The sequence below is a fragment of the Rhinolophus sinicus genome, linkage group LG02, assembly GCF_036562045.2.
Source record: "Rhinolophus sinicus isolate RSC01 linkage group LG02, ASM3656204v1, whole genome shotgun sequence".
Taxonomy (NCBI): Eukaryota; Metazoa; Chordata; class Mammalia; order Chiroptera; family Rhinolophidae; genus Rhinolophus; species Rhinolophus sinicus.
This window is the reverse complement of record NC_133752.1, coordinates 158,282,645-158,299,440: the sequence shown is the minus strand read 5'-3', so window position 1 is coordinate 158,299,440 and position 16,796 is coordinate 158,282,645. Positions and strand designations below refer to the sequence as shown.

The following is a 16,796-nucleotide window of genomic DNA, read 5'->3' as shown; positions in this document are numbered from 1 at the left end:
TCTGGAAATATTACCCTAAGTTAATATTTTGTAAAAATCAGACAGCTGAGATGGAACCTCAGGTCTTTTGACTCCAATATCTTAAAGAATTATGTTCTTCTGGTGAAGCTTCTAGAAATTTTATAACCAGCCTATAGTAGAGACCAAGCATGTATATAATCCTTTGGATTTAGATGTCAAATTATTGATTTAAAACCACTATATGTCCTCAAAACATAAATGAAAAAATAAGAGTACTTACATCTTCATCTCTCCAGACTGCCATTTGATAACCTAACTCAGGGTTTGCAAACTGATATCATAGATGTTTTTTGTTAGGTCCATAATTTAGTGATGTAAGTTTGTTCTCGATGAACACAAAGGGATTTTTAGTGATTGTCGCTTTGTGTTATCAGCATCCCCACTTTCTTTAAATCTTCTGGTGCAGAATTATAATCTAAAGTGCATGTTGCATTTACCCATCTCTAAATTATAGAATATGCCTTTTGCTATTGTTGAAAGTGATGAACTAGTAAAACAATTTTGTTAATTTTAAGTAGATGGAGATTTTTTTTCTTTTAAAAAGTGTTTTACTTAGTGTTTCCTGTCAGAATTATCTTGTAGAAATTTTAAGAGTTATCAAACTGGTTGTTCTCTGTCAAAATTGCTGAATCAGTGTTATAATTTCTATTAACTTATTTTGTAGGGTGAGGAAGATCATGCTTATAAAAGTCAACTCGGGACAAAGAGAACAACATACAGTAAAAATAAACTAAGTAGTAAATAGTAAAAGTAAGAAAAATATTATAAAGAAGTTACATTGTTGACACAAAAGGAACTATTTTTAAGCCAACCCAAAGCATATTCCTTCCTTTATTCTTCCTCCTAATTTGTAAGGTCAATGATATCAATCTCTTTGGCTAATAGCAAATCCTATCTGTATGAAATCAGCTTATCTAAATACATTAGGAATGCCCAGCAGGCCTGTTTCATGAAAATTAAATTACTGAATAACTTTGTGATGAGAAAATCATGATGTCACAGCCACTATTGCTTTAAAACTAAATGAATAAATCTTTAGGTCAGTCTGCTTTTGCCCTTTCCATGGTAAGACTTCAGTGGTCATCTTTCGGTTAGATTTTGGTCCTCAGGGCATCACCAAAGCCCAGCAAGTAAGAGCAATGGCAGATGATGGGGTTAGGGGTGTTTTGATAAAGTCTGAAGTTAGCAACAGCACCAGCCTTATGAGGTTTGAAGATGTTTCCTCTAAAACTGTTCAAAATTCAGTGATAGGAATCGGAACTATTATGTCTTTAGATAAAATTCTTAGTACAAATATTATGTTTGAAGACTTCTGTTAACTATACATTAGTACATTTTATTTAATTACAAATATTTCTAGACAGTAAAATAGTTGCTGGGAAGTCACAGCAATTTAAAGAAAAATAATTTTGACACATTTACCCTACTCTTTATTGGAAAAACACTTCTATTTGGTGGATCTTTACTCTGGTTGTGAAACTGGAATTCTGAGTTGTGAACATTGCTAGGCTGACCATCTATGGAAAGAGTGGTAAACAGAGCTCAAGCTTGCATTATTGGTTCTTTCATTTTCCCCTTCGGATTTTCAAAGCAGCCCTTTCCAGTGTGCTCATGTACGCTCCTATTGTACCAAGACTTCCTCATCAAAGGGAAGGGGTATCTTATGAAAAGATCTAATGTAGAAAAGCCTTTCAGAAAAAAAAAAGTCAGTATGTTTATAAAATGTGCTTATTAATTCTTAAAATTTCCACGTCTTTCATCTCAGCACTTTCCTATATTTTGTGGAATGAAAGGCTTTGCCTATTGTTAAGTAACTTTCAGGTATCTGCAGAACAAATGAAGGAATATTTGGTGGAAAGGTGGAGTGAGGGGCACAGCAATAGTGAGTAATTGTCTCTGGAATTTTTCATTGCACAGCCCCTAACAGAAACTCAATAAAAAATTAGGTAGTTACGACAAATATTTTCATAATGGTAACAAGCTCTGATCTAGTTACATAGTCTTAGATATTACTCAAACCCTTCAATCTTGGTTTCACCATTTATGTAATAAAGAGACAAGATTAGGTAGTTTCTAATCTTACACATAGAAATAATATCACATATGTTTCTGATAATTATCGTCAGCCATGCAAAGGATGGATTTGTAACTGAGATGGTTTCATTCTTAGCTATCTACCCCCACTAGGTTTCAGCACACTGCTATTTAGATGAGAAGGGCATATCTTTCATATACACTGGTCAGTTCAAAGAAAAATAACTGATGTTTGACAAGAAGGAAAGAATATTGATCTTATTTATTTTTGTTATTTTGGATGGATGAAGATAAATAAAAAATCTGTAGGTTAATAAACTGTACTCGTATAATTATTTAAGATCAGTAAAGGAAATAATCAGACTCCAGGTCATTATACATAAAATTTACAGAGCAAGAGTTACCCTTTTAAAGATTTTAATACATACTTAAAAATGGACAATTTAGTATTACATAATTATATAACATTTATACTGTAAGATATGTGGATGTATATATTTTTCTTTTCAGTAAAATAGTTTCATGCTTATAAAAGTCAACTTGGGACAAAGAGACAACATACAGTAAAAATAAACTAAGTAGTAAATAGTAAAAGTAAGAAAAAATATTATAAAGAAGTTACATTGTTGACACACAAAAAAATAAATAAATACACTTTTCTATTATTTGAAGGCAATTCACAATCATTTCCAGGAATTCTGTGAGAATTTAAGGCCATTTGTTCTAAAGAAATGCTTTAATTTGGACACATCACAAAACTGTAATTCTTGTAAAAACTGTACATGCAAAAACTCTTTATAATTAAGTGTGGACAGGCAGATTAGCATATAGGAGTGGGTTATTTCACAAATGGATTGTGCACTAAGTCACTGGGAATTCACAAAAAAAACTCCGGGGTGTGCACCCTGTGTGGCAATGTGGAAAGGTGATAAGGAATCCAAGAGAGCCAGTATCCCTTTGAATTAAAATATCTAGACAAGGTATAATGGAATAAAAAGTTTAAAACTTCTGCTACGTGATTCATAGTTAAATATTCTGGGTTTTAGCTTTTCTAAATAGCATAATGTAAAGATGCTACTTTTTACACAAAGCATTTTCTGTGCACTTACAGTTCACAATGTTTTGACTTTTTCAAAAATTTCTATTTGGCATTACAAAACATAAAGTGACTGCAGTCTAAATTTAGAACCCAAACTCCATGAAAAATGCATGTTCTTACAGGATACACATCTGCTAAGCTTAAACTACCATACTTGGCCAACAAGGCAGAGGAACTAAGCAGATGAAAATTCATAAGACAGTTCACATACTGAGAAATACAAAAGTATCTTTCCTTTCCCTTGTTTGCAATTGTATTTGTCCAGACAGCCATCCAAAGAGATATTGCTCTTGTGATTATAGCTATTGTAATTTGAAGACAAAGGATTCAATATTCAAAACTCTTATTCTTAAGAACAGTTATAAAAGTATTGAAATTTAAAAAGTAGTAACATGTAAACATTGATACAGAGAGACTGCTTTCTTATACACAAAGCAGTCGAGGACAGTATTTGAGTTAAAAACATAGTTTGTGCTTTTTTCCAACAATACAATGAAAATTAGCCATTTTTGTCAAAAAAAAAAAAAAGTAAAGATTCAGAGAAGACACCCATATTTTGCTTCAAGCATTCAGACAATTTTTCTGTTGCTCATGCAACACTCATATTTACAGTTTTGGTTTAGGAAGAGACTTAATTTTGGATCCAGAAAGCATGTTAACCAGTACTGCTGAAACCAAACGGAGAAAAGTTTCTCATTCCCTGGTTCATGACTGAGCACCAGGAGCAAAGCTTGACTCAGCAGTTGTAACTGACGTGCACTTAACATTAACATTTCAGAGCACAGTCATATCTGAGTCTGTAGCACGTGTGTCGGCGGGGTGTACGGGGGAGGCGCAGGCGATGGCTTGATTCCTCGGGCCCTCATGTAGGAGAGAAACTGCTCTGGGATCTCAGCTAGAACATCTTTAGCCAGTCTAGCCATGCTCAGTATGTGGTTTCCGCTTCTGTCAATATAATCTCTGAAGGGCACGAACTAAAACAGAGGTGAACAAATTTCACAGACTTTAGTATGCTATTTAGTAGACACAAGAATTAGCACATGTAAATGGTTATAGCAGTATGAGAGAAGCCTGGAGTCATGGTGACATGAGAAATAATTACTGTGCATTTTAAAGATACATGATTCGTGACAAACAGCTATAACAGTGACCAAACTTTCTAATATGAACTTTATCTAAAAAGGGATGTAACTGTTTTTAACTCCATAACTCATATCTCCTGGTCCTGATAGGCCCACCACGTTGCCACATGTGTTCGGCAGTTTTGAGTTCTCCACCTAGGCTGACTCCTAACAGGATGCAGCATTGAACATTTTCACGGCTCAGTTTCCTATCAAATGGAGTTAGTACATATCTAATTCAGGTTTCAATCCAGAAATATGACCCAATGCAGGGTGAGAAAAACAGTGTATATTGTTAAGGATTCCCAAATACATGCATTTTTAATTATTACCACAACATCAAACCATATGGACATACAAAATTCACACAGTTCATATCAGTGGGAACCTAAAATATTCAGTACATTGAATCTTGCCCCAGTGTTGATACTGAAATACCATCATTCTTATTTTTACACCGTATAAAAATTATTGCTCTATCTTTATACAAGTAATTATGTAAGAGCCCTTATCAGCTCAACACCAAATACTCTGGCAATGGTTTGCCTGATTCCCTTCTCATTTATAATGATTGCTTAAGTTAATAAACACAGTGTTGTTTGAGGACATTAGTTCAATTGCCCCTTAGAGATATGATGATTTTTAAAGCAACTTGGAAATTGGAGCTGTTAATGAATGTTGTGATAGTTTGAGAACACAGTAATTTTAGGTCTTAAAGAAAAGGCACAGGGAAGACATTTTAGGATGTTGAACAATTTCGAAGTATAATGTTTTAAATTTTAAAATAAATCATTTTTCCCCATACATAAAGTAAGCACGCTCCCACCTCATACAGTAACATAACTATTTTAAATTTATTTTGAAAAACTTACTCTTGATTTAAGCAGTTACTCAAGATTTGCTTTCAGAAAACAACTGTTATTAGGAAGTAGGCTTCAAAATGGTCAACTGAGTTAAAATGTTATAGGTAAACCAAGTTAAAATGTTAAGAAATAAAATAGAAGGCATAATATCTTGTATGCAGTGAAAGCAGTCCCTTTTAAGGAAGAGTAGAAAATCACTCCTTTCTTTTTAGAATAAGACATACTACAGGCAAAGCAAGACTATATTTTTACCCTATCTTTCTCAGAACGAAAACTCAGCACAGCTTTTAGAAAAGTGTCATAGAAAGGTGACAAATCTTTCTCTTACCCCTAGAGGTAGTTAAGTAAGGGTAAGAAAAAACTAACAGAGCAAATATAATCTCAGCTGAGAAGAAAACTAGGGGAATGTGAACTTTTATGCAGTCACATTAACTAACTATGGATAAGACTTGGCATTTTTAATACAAAAATCAAAGAGGTTAATGTTTATTTTCTCTGTGAAACAATAATTAGAAAAGTGAGAAAATAAGAATTAACAAAGTTAAGGATTAATGAGATAAGATGTCTAATTGTAGCAATAATTTATTTCATCCTTATTTTAAAAGGCCTAATATTTTAAAAATTAATACTTAGTAATGTTGGTACAGTTAGTATACATCTAATTATTTTTTAAGCTATTTTTTAAAAACAGAATGTATTTTTCAAAATGTGTAGCTAATACCTACATTTCAGGAAAATGACACCTCTGGCAAATAGTTGGTACTTCTATGGGGAAGAAGGAGATCTCACCTGCCTAGTCATTCCTTTACCTCAGCTTTGCTTTTTTATATTTTTATTTGATTCTTTACCTTTCATCTACATCAGGGACATTAAGCTAATTTACCTTTGTACCACTTATTCTCACAAACTTTGGAATGAGACTTCCCATGTTCAGAAGATGGTTTGCTACTTATTTAGCTACATGATCTTGGAAAAATTACTTTCCACTCTTTGCTTTGGCTTCCTCTTCTATAAAATGAGGACAAAAATAATACCTCCTTCATTAGGTTGTTATATTAAATAAGTTAACATGAAAAGTGCTTAACACGTTGCGTACGGCAGGGTTTAAATCCCTAGTGAAGATTCTCGTGATACGTACGCAACGTGTTAAAACAGTATTCAACTCATAATATGTACTACATGTGATAGTTGTTATCATCACTATTATCAATTTATACATTTATATATTCAATATAAATATGAAACTATCTTCGTAAGTTTCCTTTTTACATTCATATCAAAATATCAAACATTATATACAAAGAACATTCTTATCTATTTATCTCTTTCAAATATAAGTACAATATCAATATTGAGTAATCTAAAATAATAATTGCCAGACTTTTTGTAATTTTAAAACACCTGTTGTTTCACCTTTCCAGCAAATTCTATAAGATATGTTAAATTTTTTATTGAAGTAAATTAAAATTCATTTTTAAGACTGTTATGATTCTCTGGAATGTCAAAACTAAGAATCAAGATCATTGCTTTCACAATATACACAGTTCTACTCAACTAAAAATAATTTTGTAAATAGTGGGCTAGAGAGAAATACGTATCACATTTCACTTCGGTTTGTTAAGTGGGTGCACAGAAATGCTCCTTGAGTATTAAGGAACTTTGCCCTAGGTTACAAATCACTATCATAACAAGTTACTGTTATCAACAGGAGTACACTTCATCCCCATGTGTGTTGGAGTTGGAAAAAAAAAAGTTGATAACTTTCTACTCATGAACCTAATTTATCTAAACCTTTTCCAATGGAACATTCATTGATTCAGTCATGTCAGGACGTACCTTCCTAAGTGAAATACGGAAATAACAAGTGATTCTTCATTCCCTTTACCTGTTATTAATGTCAAATCTTAAAGTTTTCAAGAAAAACAAAATGCCCTCTTTCTTCTTAAACTATTGCTCATATCCTTCACAATCAGTTTTCCACTCAACCTTTCAGGCCACTCTGTTTATTGTCCCTTTTAGTCAATCATTTCTGATTACTGTACTTGGGGACCTGCTGTTCAAAATAACGCTCACATACCTGTAAATACAGTTGATTATTGACTATTACCACCAATTAACCTGGACCCTTAAAATGCTCAGGTTAGAGGAATAAATCAATTTTCACCTTGTGCTAATTTATCACATTCATGTGAAGAATACCAATAAATACATTCTGTTCCACAGAAATATCCTATATCCTTGATACTCTACGTCTTTCTTTTAGCATCCATCCACCACAAGGAAAATGTCCCTCATGGCTGCTCTACCAGGCGGCTTCGCCTATTTGTGAAAACAAGTTTAAATCAGTTTCGGCAAATGGGCTTTTAGTTGCGGCTCTGCTCAATTTTACTTGATTTTTTCTACTGTGCAGAGCTCCATTAGTGATTTTCCAGTCTGAGCCTTCAAGGTTATTAGTCACTTTTTAATGGAAAATATGATTTAAATATAATTTTTAAGGAAATGATATCCTGGCCAGCAGCTGCATGCAACAAGAGAAATGACATTGTACTGTATACAATGGCCAATTCATAGCACAAGGAAACAAACAGAAAGTATATATATATATATATATATATATATATATATATATATATATATGTGTATATACATATATGTATATATATGTGTATATGTATATATACACATATATGTGTACACACACACATGGTGCCAAAAAAATGTATACACATTTTAAGAAAGGAAAAAACTGTATTATTTCTAATACTCAATATACACCAGTAACAAAAGATGAATACAAGTCACATTTGACTTCTGCAATTACAAGAGGAGCTCAAAGTGGTTATCATCAGTGTCCAGACACTTCTGATTATGGTGAACTACTGCTTGAGTAACAATGACCAGACTGTCCACTTGTATTTTTTTGGCACCATCTGTATATACACACACACATATACATTGATCAAAGAAAATAAGTCATTTAAGTTTTAGAATAACAACCACAGGATCTCATCCTGCTTACTGTTTATACTATAGTCATATGAGATTGAATCTTGAGGCAATGAATACAATCACACATAAGGCTGACTACAGTGTCATATGTCAAGGGACAGCCACTATAAAATAGTTACATAAAATGCTTTCCCACTGGACTATGCCAAATATTAACTAATCATAATAACGGACACTGATATTAATGAATTATTGAGCAACCAGAAGTAGGAAGCCTTCTGCTAAGGGATTTAGTACAATAGTTTACAATATTTAATTTTTATAAGCACATTATCCATATTTTGAAATTACAGAAGAGGAAACTGTAACTTACAGAGTTTACTTAACTTACCCAATATTAGATAGTTATAAGTATCAGAGTCATTATTTGAGCCCAATTGATCCAACTCTGATACATTAACCATGACAGTAAGATGAAAATGGGAATAGATCCTAGTAATTGTCGTTAGAATTTTGCCTTTTGGGAGAGTACGTGTGTTACCACAGAAAGAACACAGGTTTTGAAATCAGAGTTCTGTTTGAAAGTTGGAGCTACCAATTTATGACCCAAATAACTTTGCAAAAGTTGTTTAACACCCCATCTTGTGCCTCCATTTCCTTATTTATAAATTACTACAAGGAAAAAACTAACCAGTATTTTTAGAAAGATGTAAAGTGATATGTGAATAAAGTGAACAAAAGTGGAAATTAGTTCAAGTGTGCAGAGAGAGGGCTTTGTAAGGGGCTGTATAGTGGGAAATTTCAAAATGTAGGATCTTAATCAGCCCAATGAGGAGGAAAACTATTTGAGTAAAATGACAAGGGAAAATGAAGCAAGAGCAGTGGAATTGTGTGATGCAAAGATAGTCCTATTTGTCTAGACAAAGTGTGTGTGTGTGTGTGTGTGTGTGTGTGTGTGTGTGTGTGTAGCTAAAGAGGAAGACTGCGGTCGGTCTTAGAGACTCTTAAATGCTATATTTAGGTTTTAGAATCAAAGTTACACAGAATATTTGTTAAGAATTTTAGAATCTAGCATTTTAAGATTTTTAAGGTTAAATTGTGGCTCCATTTCTTACTGGCTATGTGACCACAGACAAGAGAAATTAAACTTCATTTCTTCTTTTTAAAAATGTGGTAGTAAAAGTACCTGTCTCATAAAGTCAATGAAGGACTGACTGAGTGAAGTAATGCTATTTTCTTAGCCTACCTGCATACTTAATAAGTAATTAAATGTTATTATTATATGAAGAAGTTGGATGGTACTTAAGATTTGACATAATAATGAAAACCCCAGCTACTACTCCCAATTTTCTGCTGAAAACTCAGCTGCCTACTATTATTTGCAGGCTTGGGGTTTTGTCCACTTAAGAAACATGGGGTTTCATTTGCCGTGAATTAACTTGATTAGCTTCAACATGTAAGAAATTAAAAGTAGTGAAAAGGTAAGAGAGCCTAAATAGACCCTATTTTCTGATAATATTTTAGCCAGCATTGTTTACAGCATTGAATATGATGGCTTAGATATTTTTCTGATGGGAAGACTGACAATGTTATTCTTGGTGTGCCCTCAAAACTCCAATATTCTACATATTAAAGAATATTTCAATTCATGAAAATAACTCATTAAAAAATATTTTAGTGGATAGTTGAGCTGTAAAACTGTGATGATGGAATGTTTTAAAATCTTATTCAAGATGAGAGAGAGGATGGTAATTCTTCATCAATACATTGAGATATGTAAAGTATTACCTTGCTTACTATTTTTAACTATCAATCACCATTCAGGGACTTCTTCATGAAATTAGAAAAGGGTGCATCAAATCTCCTTAACTAAAAGTAGGCATGTAAATCAAGATGTCACTGTCATTCAGGAGGCTACTAATTTTCTGGGGACATTTTAATTTCGTGTTCAGTATATGTAAGATCTCACAGTTCTTTCAGTTCAACTGTATGTAGTAAAATCCCTTCGGTGTTTAGCTATATTCCCAGGTGTCTTTAAAACCTTTGTGCATTCCAGTATCATACTATGGCGGTAGACTACTCTTAAGGATTCTGACTGTCAAAGAGAGAAACATACAATTATACTAATATACTGATAAATAAAAAATATTTTCATGTCTGTTACTTCTTCCGAGATGCAAAACATCATGGAGAGAGCAAAGATAAAAGAATTTAGAGTTTAGAGGTAATGAAACAAAGGCTCAAAGAGATTTATTGACTTGTTCAAGATCAGAGTGCCACCGATATATTTTCATAGATCTGGATCCTATCTCAATATTTTGTCCAATATACCATATCCACTGAGAGACTAAATACTTCTATGATCAAGGGAAATGTTATTTTACAAATAAAATAACAACTGCTGGTTGTCACTAATACAACGTATTAGTCCTCTTAAAGAAAACCTTAATGATGTGAGCAATCTTCACTACCTCCTAAAGGAGAAAAGAATACCAAGTTTCCCGTAAGCATCATTTAGATGATACTATGAGATATGGGGTAGCCTCTGGTAACTTTATAAAAATGCATTACAACAGCAACATAGCACATTCTAAAGGACTTCAAATTCATACTTCCCTTTCGTAATTTAATTTTTGGAAACTGAGCTAGACATTATGGAGAGCTTTTAGATAAAGTGTATTACTTGGATTTGTAATTATGCTAATGAGGTTCAGGTGAATATTATATGTTTAATTAGGAAAACAAAACACTATGGGATTCTTATATAGATGACCAAATTACATGTTCCTTTTCTCAGGTGCTTTTAACCTAATCATTCATGTGTTTATCTGCTGTTTACTCTACCAAGAACATTAAGTTAAAAACTTTAACTCTTATTTAATTGTCTTTGAAAAAACAGTTTAAAAATGTTTCTAATTTAAAATTTAATTTTGTTGACTGATAAAAACAATGCTTTTTAATCTTTATCAACATTAATCTTTATATTACAATATTTACAAATTATTTTAGTATATGCTCCCTCAAATTTTTAAAATCATTTTGTTGCATTATACTAAGTTCTATTTCAGGAATGTATTTTATATACATTATCTCATTTAATCTTTACAACAATCCCAGAACACACTGAAATTTATAATAGAAACCCTGTCCATGTTATCAGTGACTAATCCAGAATTTGAACCAAACTCTATAGGATTCCAAATTAGATTCTCTTAATGACTGTATTATGCGTACATATATAGGTTATTATTTAGGAGTTAATATTGAAGTCCATTGTTTGTTCCTCCAAAACTTTTAGATCATGTACTTAAATGGTACTGAAAACTTCTTCCCTTCCCTATATTAAGAAGGTATACTTCACAGCCCTTTCCCTTCTGACATCCTAACAGATATGGAGACTATAAAGTATGCACAAATTTAGTTGAATTAACTACTTGCTTTCAATTATAAATTTTAAATATATTAATTACTGATTTTTTTGTTTCTACTCACTCCAAGAATAGCAGGCTTTAGTTAAGTATTTTTTTATTTGAACAGAATTGTGACTCATATATATATCATTATTATTATATATGTCATATATTATCATATGTTATTTATATATGATTATATATATAGCTTATATAATTCATACATTTATATATAGTTTTAAGGTCTTTTTCTCCATTTTTTCAACCATCATCTACAGGGGAAATATAAAAACATCTACAGTGTTTGGTTTGTTTCTACTATATTTACCTATTCTGAATATGTATCAGCTGTGTTAAAATACATTTAGTCATTGTTGAGGACTAAATAATGAATAGATAAGCATCATTGAAAAGCCTGTTATGTTTTTAGCCTCTAATTTTACTAAAAATGTCAGTGACATTTTGTGGTAATAATAAAATAGCTAACAATAAAATAGTAATAAAAATAAATGGATTAACATTTCTGTTTTATTCATGGTGAACCTGAAGTACAGGGGAAAGGAATTCGTGTCTATTCTAGGCTCTGTTACTTAATATGCATCTCACAGAGAATCAACCAAGTAGGTTAAACAGAACCCAGACTCTCAATTTCACTTTAAGTTGTATATTTACAAATCAGAATTGATACGGGCTCTTCACAATGAACAAAATAAATCATTTTCATTAAATTTCTTACCTGCACAATGTCCCTTTCAGCATATTTTCCTCTGGAAGAAACTCTTACATCATCTCCATCCAACTCAATCATTGCTTGAAAATAAAATAGAATAATTTCTCCAGTGCATTTTAGTTATACACTAAAACAATGTAGGCAATAAGGAAACCAAGATCTCAGAAGTACCAATATATCATATGTAAAGGTAGAAAGCTATCAATCCCTTCATTTTCTCACTCATTTCTCCTACAAAATTTGACTGAGGGTAAGTTTTACAAATGAAGAAAGCAAGGCAAGATGTCCTGTGACCCTTTGAAAGATGAGAAGAGACAACACAGTGCAAAAGACTTTAGGTACACCTCCCCATCCTAAGGGTTCTCAACTCTGGGTTCAATGCTTACATGACTGTTTGGGCAAGTGCTACTCATCTATTCAATTTTAATTTTTCTTTCTAATTTAAAAAACGTGGTGTTAATCATCATAGAATTTCCAATAACAATCTGAACTTTATTCTCATTGAAACTACAACAAAGCTATCTGTCCATATAGCCCAATTTCTAATTTATAACATAGATTTAAAAACAAAGAGGCATTTGCTCGGTCCATATACTAATTGGATAAAGTATGATTTTTTTTTTCTGAAGTATGATTTTTTTGTTGGTTAAGAAATTATTTCAACATTACATATATCAGCTGGTATCTGGGAATGCTGCAATGTAATGGGACAGTTCACAGTGAAACAGTAATGTTATGCTGCAATTAAGAACATTTTCCAGTGTTTATTAGGTTTTCAGTAAGAATTCTCTAAATAATTAATTACATGAGGAATGCTAATTTGTCCTTAAAGTATAATTATATTACTGATAATTCATTTTGTACACACAGGACATTCACTAGACTCCAGACAGCCACTTGCAGTTATAATGTTTGCCTCAACCCTCTAAAAATATTGCTCAGTCAGAATACAATCCTCACCTTTCCTTGCTATTTTTCTTCAGTGCTTGGATAATGCATTTGGGTTAAAATCATTGTTTTAAAATTTCCTTTTCTATACATGTTCACGAGTCAATGTCTGGGCTGAAGCATTGCTAGTACTCATAATTAATAGAGAGACATCACTCAATTTGCTTAGATATACCATATATGTCACAATTTAGTAAAATATGTATATGACCAATAATAAGGTAATTAATTTATTCAAAATACAAAGATCTATGTTTTCTCCCCTACTTATTAGGGATGTAAATAAGAGAATGCATTATACTCAAACATTTTCAATAGTTAATTCCTCTTTTTGGTCTAGGTTTGTTTTCAAAATTTTCACATTGCTTTGAGACATAAATGTACATTGATGTTGACATGCCAGCAATAGCAGAAACTTCTCCTTTATTATGTAATTTGCTAACGAAAGAAAATGACAGTTATTTGGGCAATAACATATTAGCGTGAGATCCTATAAAATATCTCCCACTTTTCAGCATGTCCTTTGGATTCAAAAGCTGTAGGTAGCAAGAACTGGAGAACACACTTTGAGAGCAAGGAGAAAAGAAATGGCATGTAAGTGGTGGAAGAGTAACGTTCACCGTTCAGGTTTTCAGATTATCTGGTCTAAGGAGCCTGAAGTTCTAAGCCCTGGTTTCCCACCAGTACCTCTGCTTGGAAAAAAGGTGTATTTGAGACAGACCTATACTACTTTGTAGTCATGGGAAACGCCGTGAAGTTAGAGCCCTTTCTATTTCTCTCCTCCTAAAGCGAATCAAAGCAGATGCTGCTTTAATTTGACCTTTTGCCTTTCAAGGATAAAGAAATCCTGCCTTGAGAAATCTTTCCTTTTACTGAAGGTGCATTATAGAGGAGTGAAAAAAAAAAATCATTGGGAGAAACATGTACATAAAGTTGTAAATTGTGCTTATTCAAAAACAGAAATAAGAAACTGGAATACTCATTCATCTGAGCGTTTATTCCTATTTCCTCTACTTTCCAAGAATGGATGGCCAAGTATTATCTTTCTTGCCCAAGCAAATAATGCCCTTCTGATTAAAAATGTGTAGATGTTGGATTTAGGTGGTTAACTGATAAAATTTGCAAGTTTTATTTCAGTCTTTTCCTATGTCAGTTTATATGTGGGGCATATAAACTTACTCTGTGGTAGAGTTGGAAGTGCCCAGAGAAAGACTCTTCTGGTAGGAGAGTAGTAATTTGAATGTAAGTCAGAGATTTTTCTACATGAAACATGAGTATTCTGTCCTTTCCTTCTTAGCCATTGATGTGCTTTAAGAAGAAAGAAAAAGAAAATCCTTTCGAGATGCATCTATTGACTCTTAGTGGGATAGCCTACTTTTCTAGAACTGGCCTGGAAGATTCACTATCCTGTTTAAACTTCCATCGTGGTGAAAGCAGAAACTAGGGGCTGCAGAGCCCTAATTCCCTGTTCATATGTCCTCCACAGGAAAGTTTCATTCTAATTCCCAGGAGAGAATTCTACTGGGAAGGCAACTTCCTTCTTTGTCTACAATCGTCACTCACTTTTCCACATGGAAAAAGGAGTGATTCCTAGGATTACTAAGATTAGAAGAAACTGACCTTGAGTCTCTCTTTTTTGGAGCAGCCTTTCCTCAGGCTGAAGGCAATTTCTCCCTGTGGCACACTTAATAGGCAAGACTCTGCCCCTTTATGGAAGTAGGCCTGGAGATAAGGGTTGAGGTCATTTAATCTTGGGGGAGAAGTAGTGAGAAGTCTGACTGTGTAGAGGTTAATCCAAATTCTCCAATTCTGCATTGCTAATAATACAGTTTATATTCTGGTCTCTGTCTGTTTCCTGCATATCATTTTTTATAGTTTCCTCAGGAAATCAGAGAGGAAAATGATGAATTATCATACCTCAAAACCTTAATAAACAATTCACTGGGAACAAAATAACAAAATATATAGGTGTGGCAGTTAGATGAGGGCAGTACCCAAATAGCTGTGCCTGCTGCACTGAATGGAAATATATGACTAGAAATATACGCCAGGAATGGTCAGTGTCTCCATAATAAATATTATGTGTGGGACTATTGAAGAACAGGTGACTGAGTTCATACACTTAATGGTGGACTTCCATAATAGTCTGGGAGACCTGAGATGTACCCAATCAGAGGTGTATCCTTGAGAGGAAAAAACAAATTAGTAGCTGAAGAAGAAAGCATGAGTCATTTTAAACCTAGCAATGGGTGAAGTTTGGGAATTTCAGTTTGTCACTTATTAATGCAGATGGTCAAGTGCACAAAGCATTAAGAAGAAAGATGTGTCTCAGCTTTCCTGACTCCAGTGAGGTGTCTCAAATTCATGCCTGAAGTACAATGCAAACAAGATACAAATATCCAGAGACAGAGAACATATTAGCAGAAGCAGCAGCCATCAGAGCTAAATAACTTTTGCTTTAGAAAATGGAAGATTATAAAAATGAAAAGGGTTACCAGCAAAGCATGGAACTGAAGGAAAGAATTTCCTGGGTCAACAATATAATTTTGCCTGTAGTTCTTTACCTGAGGCTGACAGATCTATACTACGCTTATGGAGGAGGCACTGGTGGTTAAATGGGCATCATCCCAGCATGAGCTACTCATACTAAAAGTAGATACCTACATGCTTAAATTAACCTGTAACATACCAAAGGTTGTTCCAAATATTCTAAAATTATTTTCATTTACGAAGTCCCAAGATAAAGAAATTGTCATTGTTAATATAAAAACACCTGAACCAGGTGAATGTTATATAGACATGTTGTGCTGTCTAGCACAGAGTTCTCTTAAAGGAATTCACCAAATGACTAAGAGCAGACCATCCTTAAAGAAGTTGACCGAGATCACTGGTTACACAGGCACCTGTCACTTAATTAGCACTCGAACAAGGCCTGAGCCCAAACAGAAAACTATCCAATAAGTCAATTCAGCATAATTATACAACGTCTCATTAAATCTAACATGGTCAATTCCATTTTCATTGTACTTTGCTCTTTCATATGCAGAATTTATATATTTATAAAGCTAATGTCTATCAACTAGCTGGGGTTGGAAAATCCATTATGCTTGTGTTAATATTTCTATTCACAACCTAATGGTTTATTAATCTAGTGCATATCCTTGAAAGTTTTTAGTGAACCCAGAGAGTATTTTGCTTTGGGAACAAAAACTCAATTTATCACTCTGTAAGTCTTAAAATGTATTATTTTGAGGTACAAACCATCGCTAATGAAATGGAAAGATACACGCTGAATTAATCCATACTAGAGAGCTAATGTTCTACTCAGAAGACAATCTTTTAATTTGTTCACCTTAATAGACTTCATCGTGAGATAGCTGCATTTATATCTAAATGTATGTGGACATTATATACAAATCCACATGCACACTCACATCCATATATTTTAACAAGAGTGACAGAAACTTAATATCATGATGAGTCAGAATAAATAAACTCTCATGGAATACAACTGAAATTTTATTACTCACCATCAAATTCTGCTGGTCCAACTCCTACTATAATTATTGACATTGGAAGTTTTGAAGCCTTCAAAGAGAATACACAATTAGTTCACAATTA

The 16,796-nt window shown here is 33.1% G+C and overlaps 1 protein-coding gene across 4 annotated transcripts in view; it reads right to left on the bottom strand.

Moving 5' to 3' along the window:
- Positions 1–2,299: 2,299 nt before the first annotated feature.
- Positions 2,300–16,796, bottom strand: part of CPNE8 (copine 8) — a 180,472-nt gene continuing 165,975 nt past the window's right edge. For all 4 annotated transcript variants that reach the window (XM_074325838.1, XM_019736511.2, XM_074325839.1 and 1 more), the window contains 3 exons: positions 16,706–16,763; positions 12,234–12,307; positions 2,300–4,128 (listed from right to left, as the gene is read on the bottom strand). In XM_074325838.1, the coding sequence (XP_074181939.1) occupies positions 3,940–4,128; positions 12,234–12,307; positions 16,706–16,763 (321 nt within the window). In that variant the 3' untranslated portion in view covers positions 2,300–3,939. The remainder of the gene's footprint in view (positions 4,129–12,233; positions 12,308–16,705; positions 16,764–16,796) is intronic.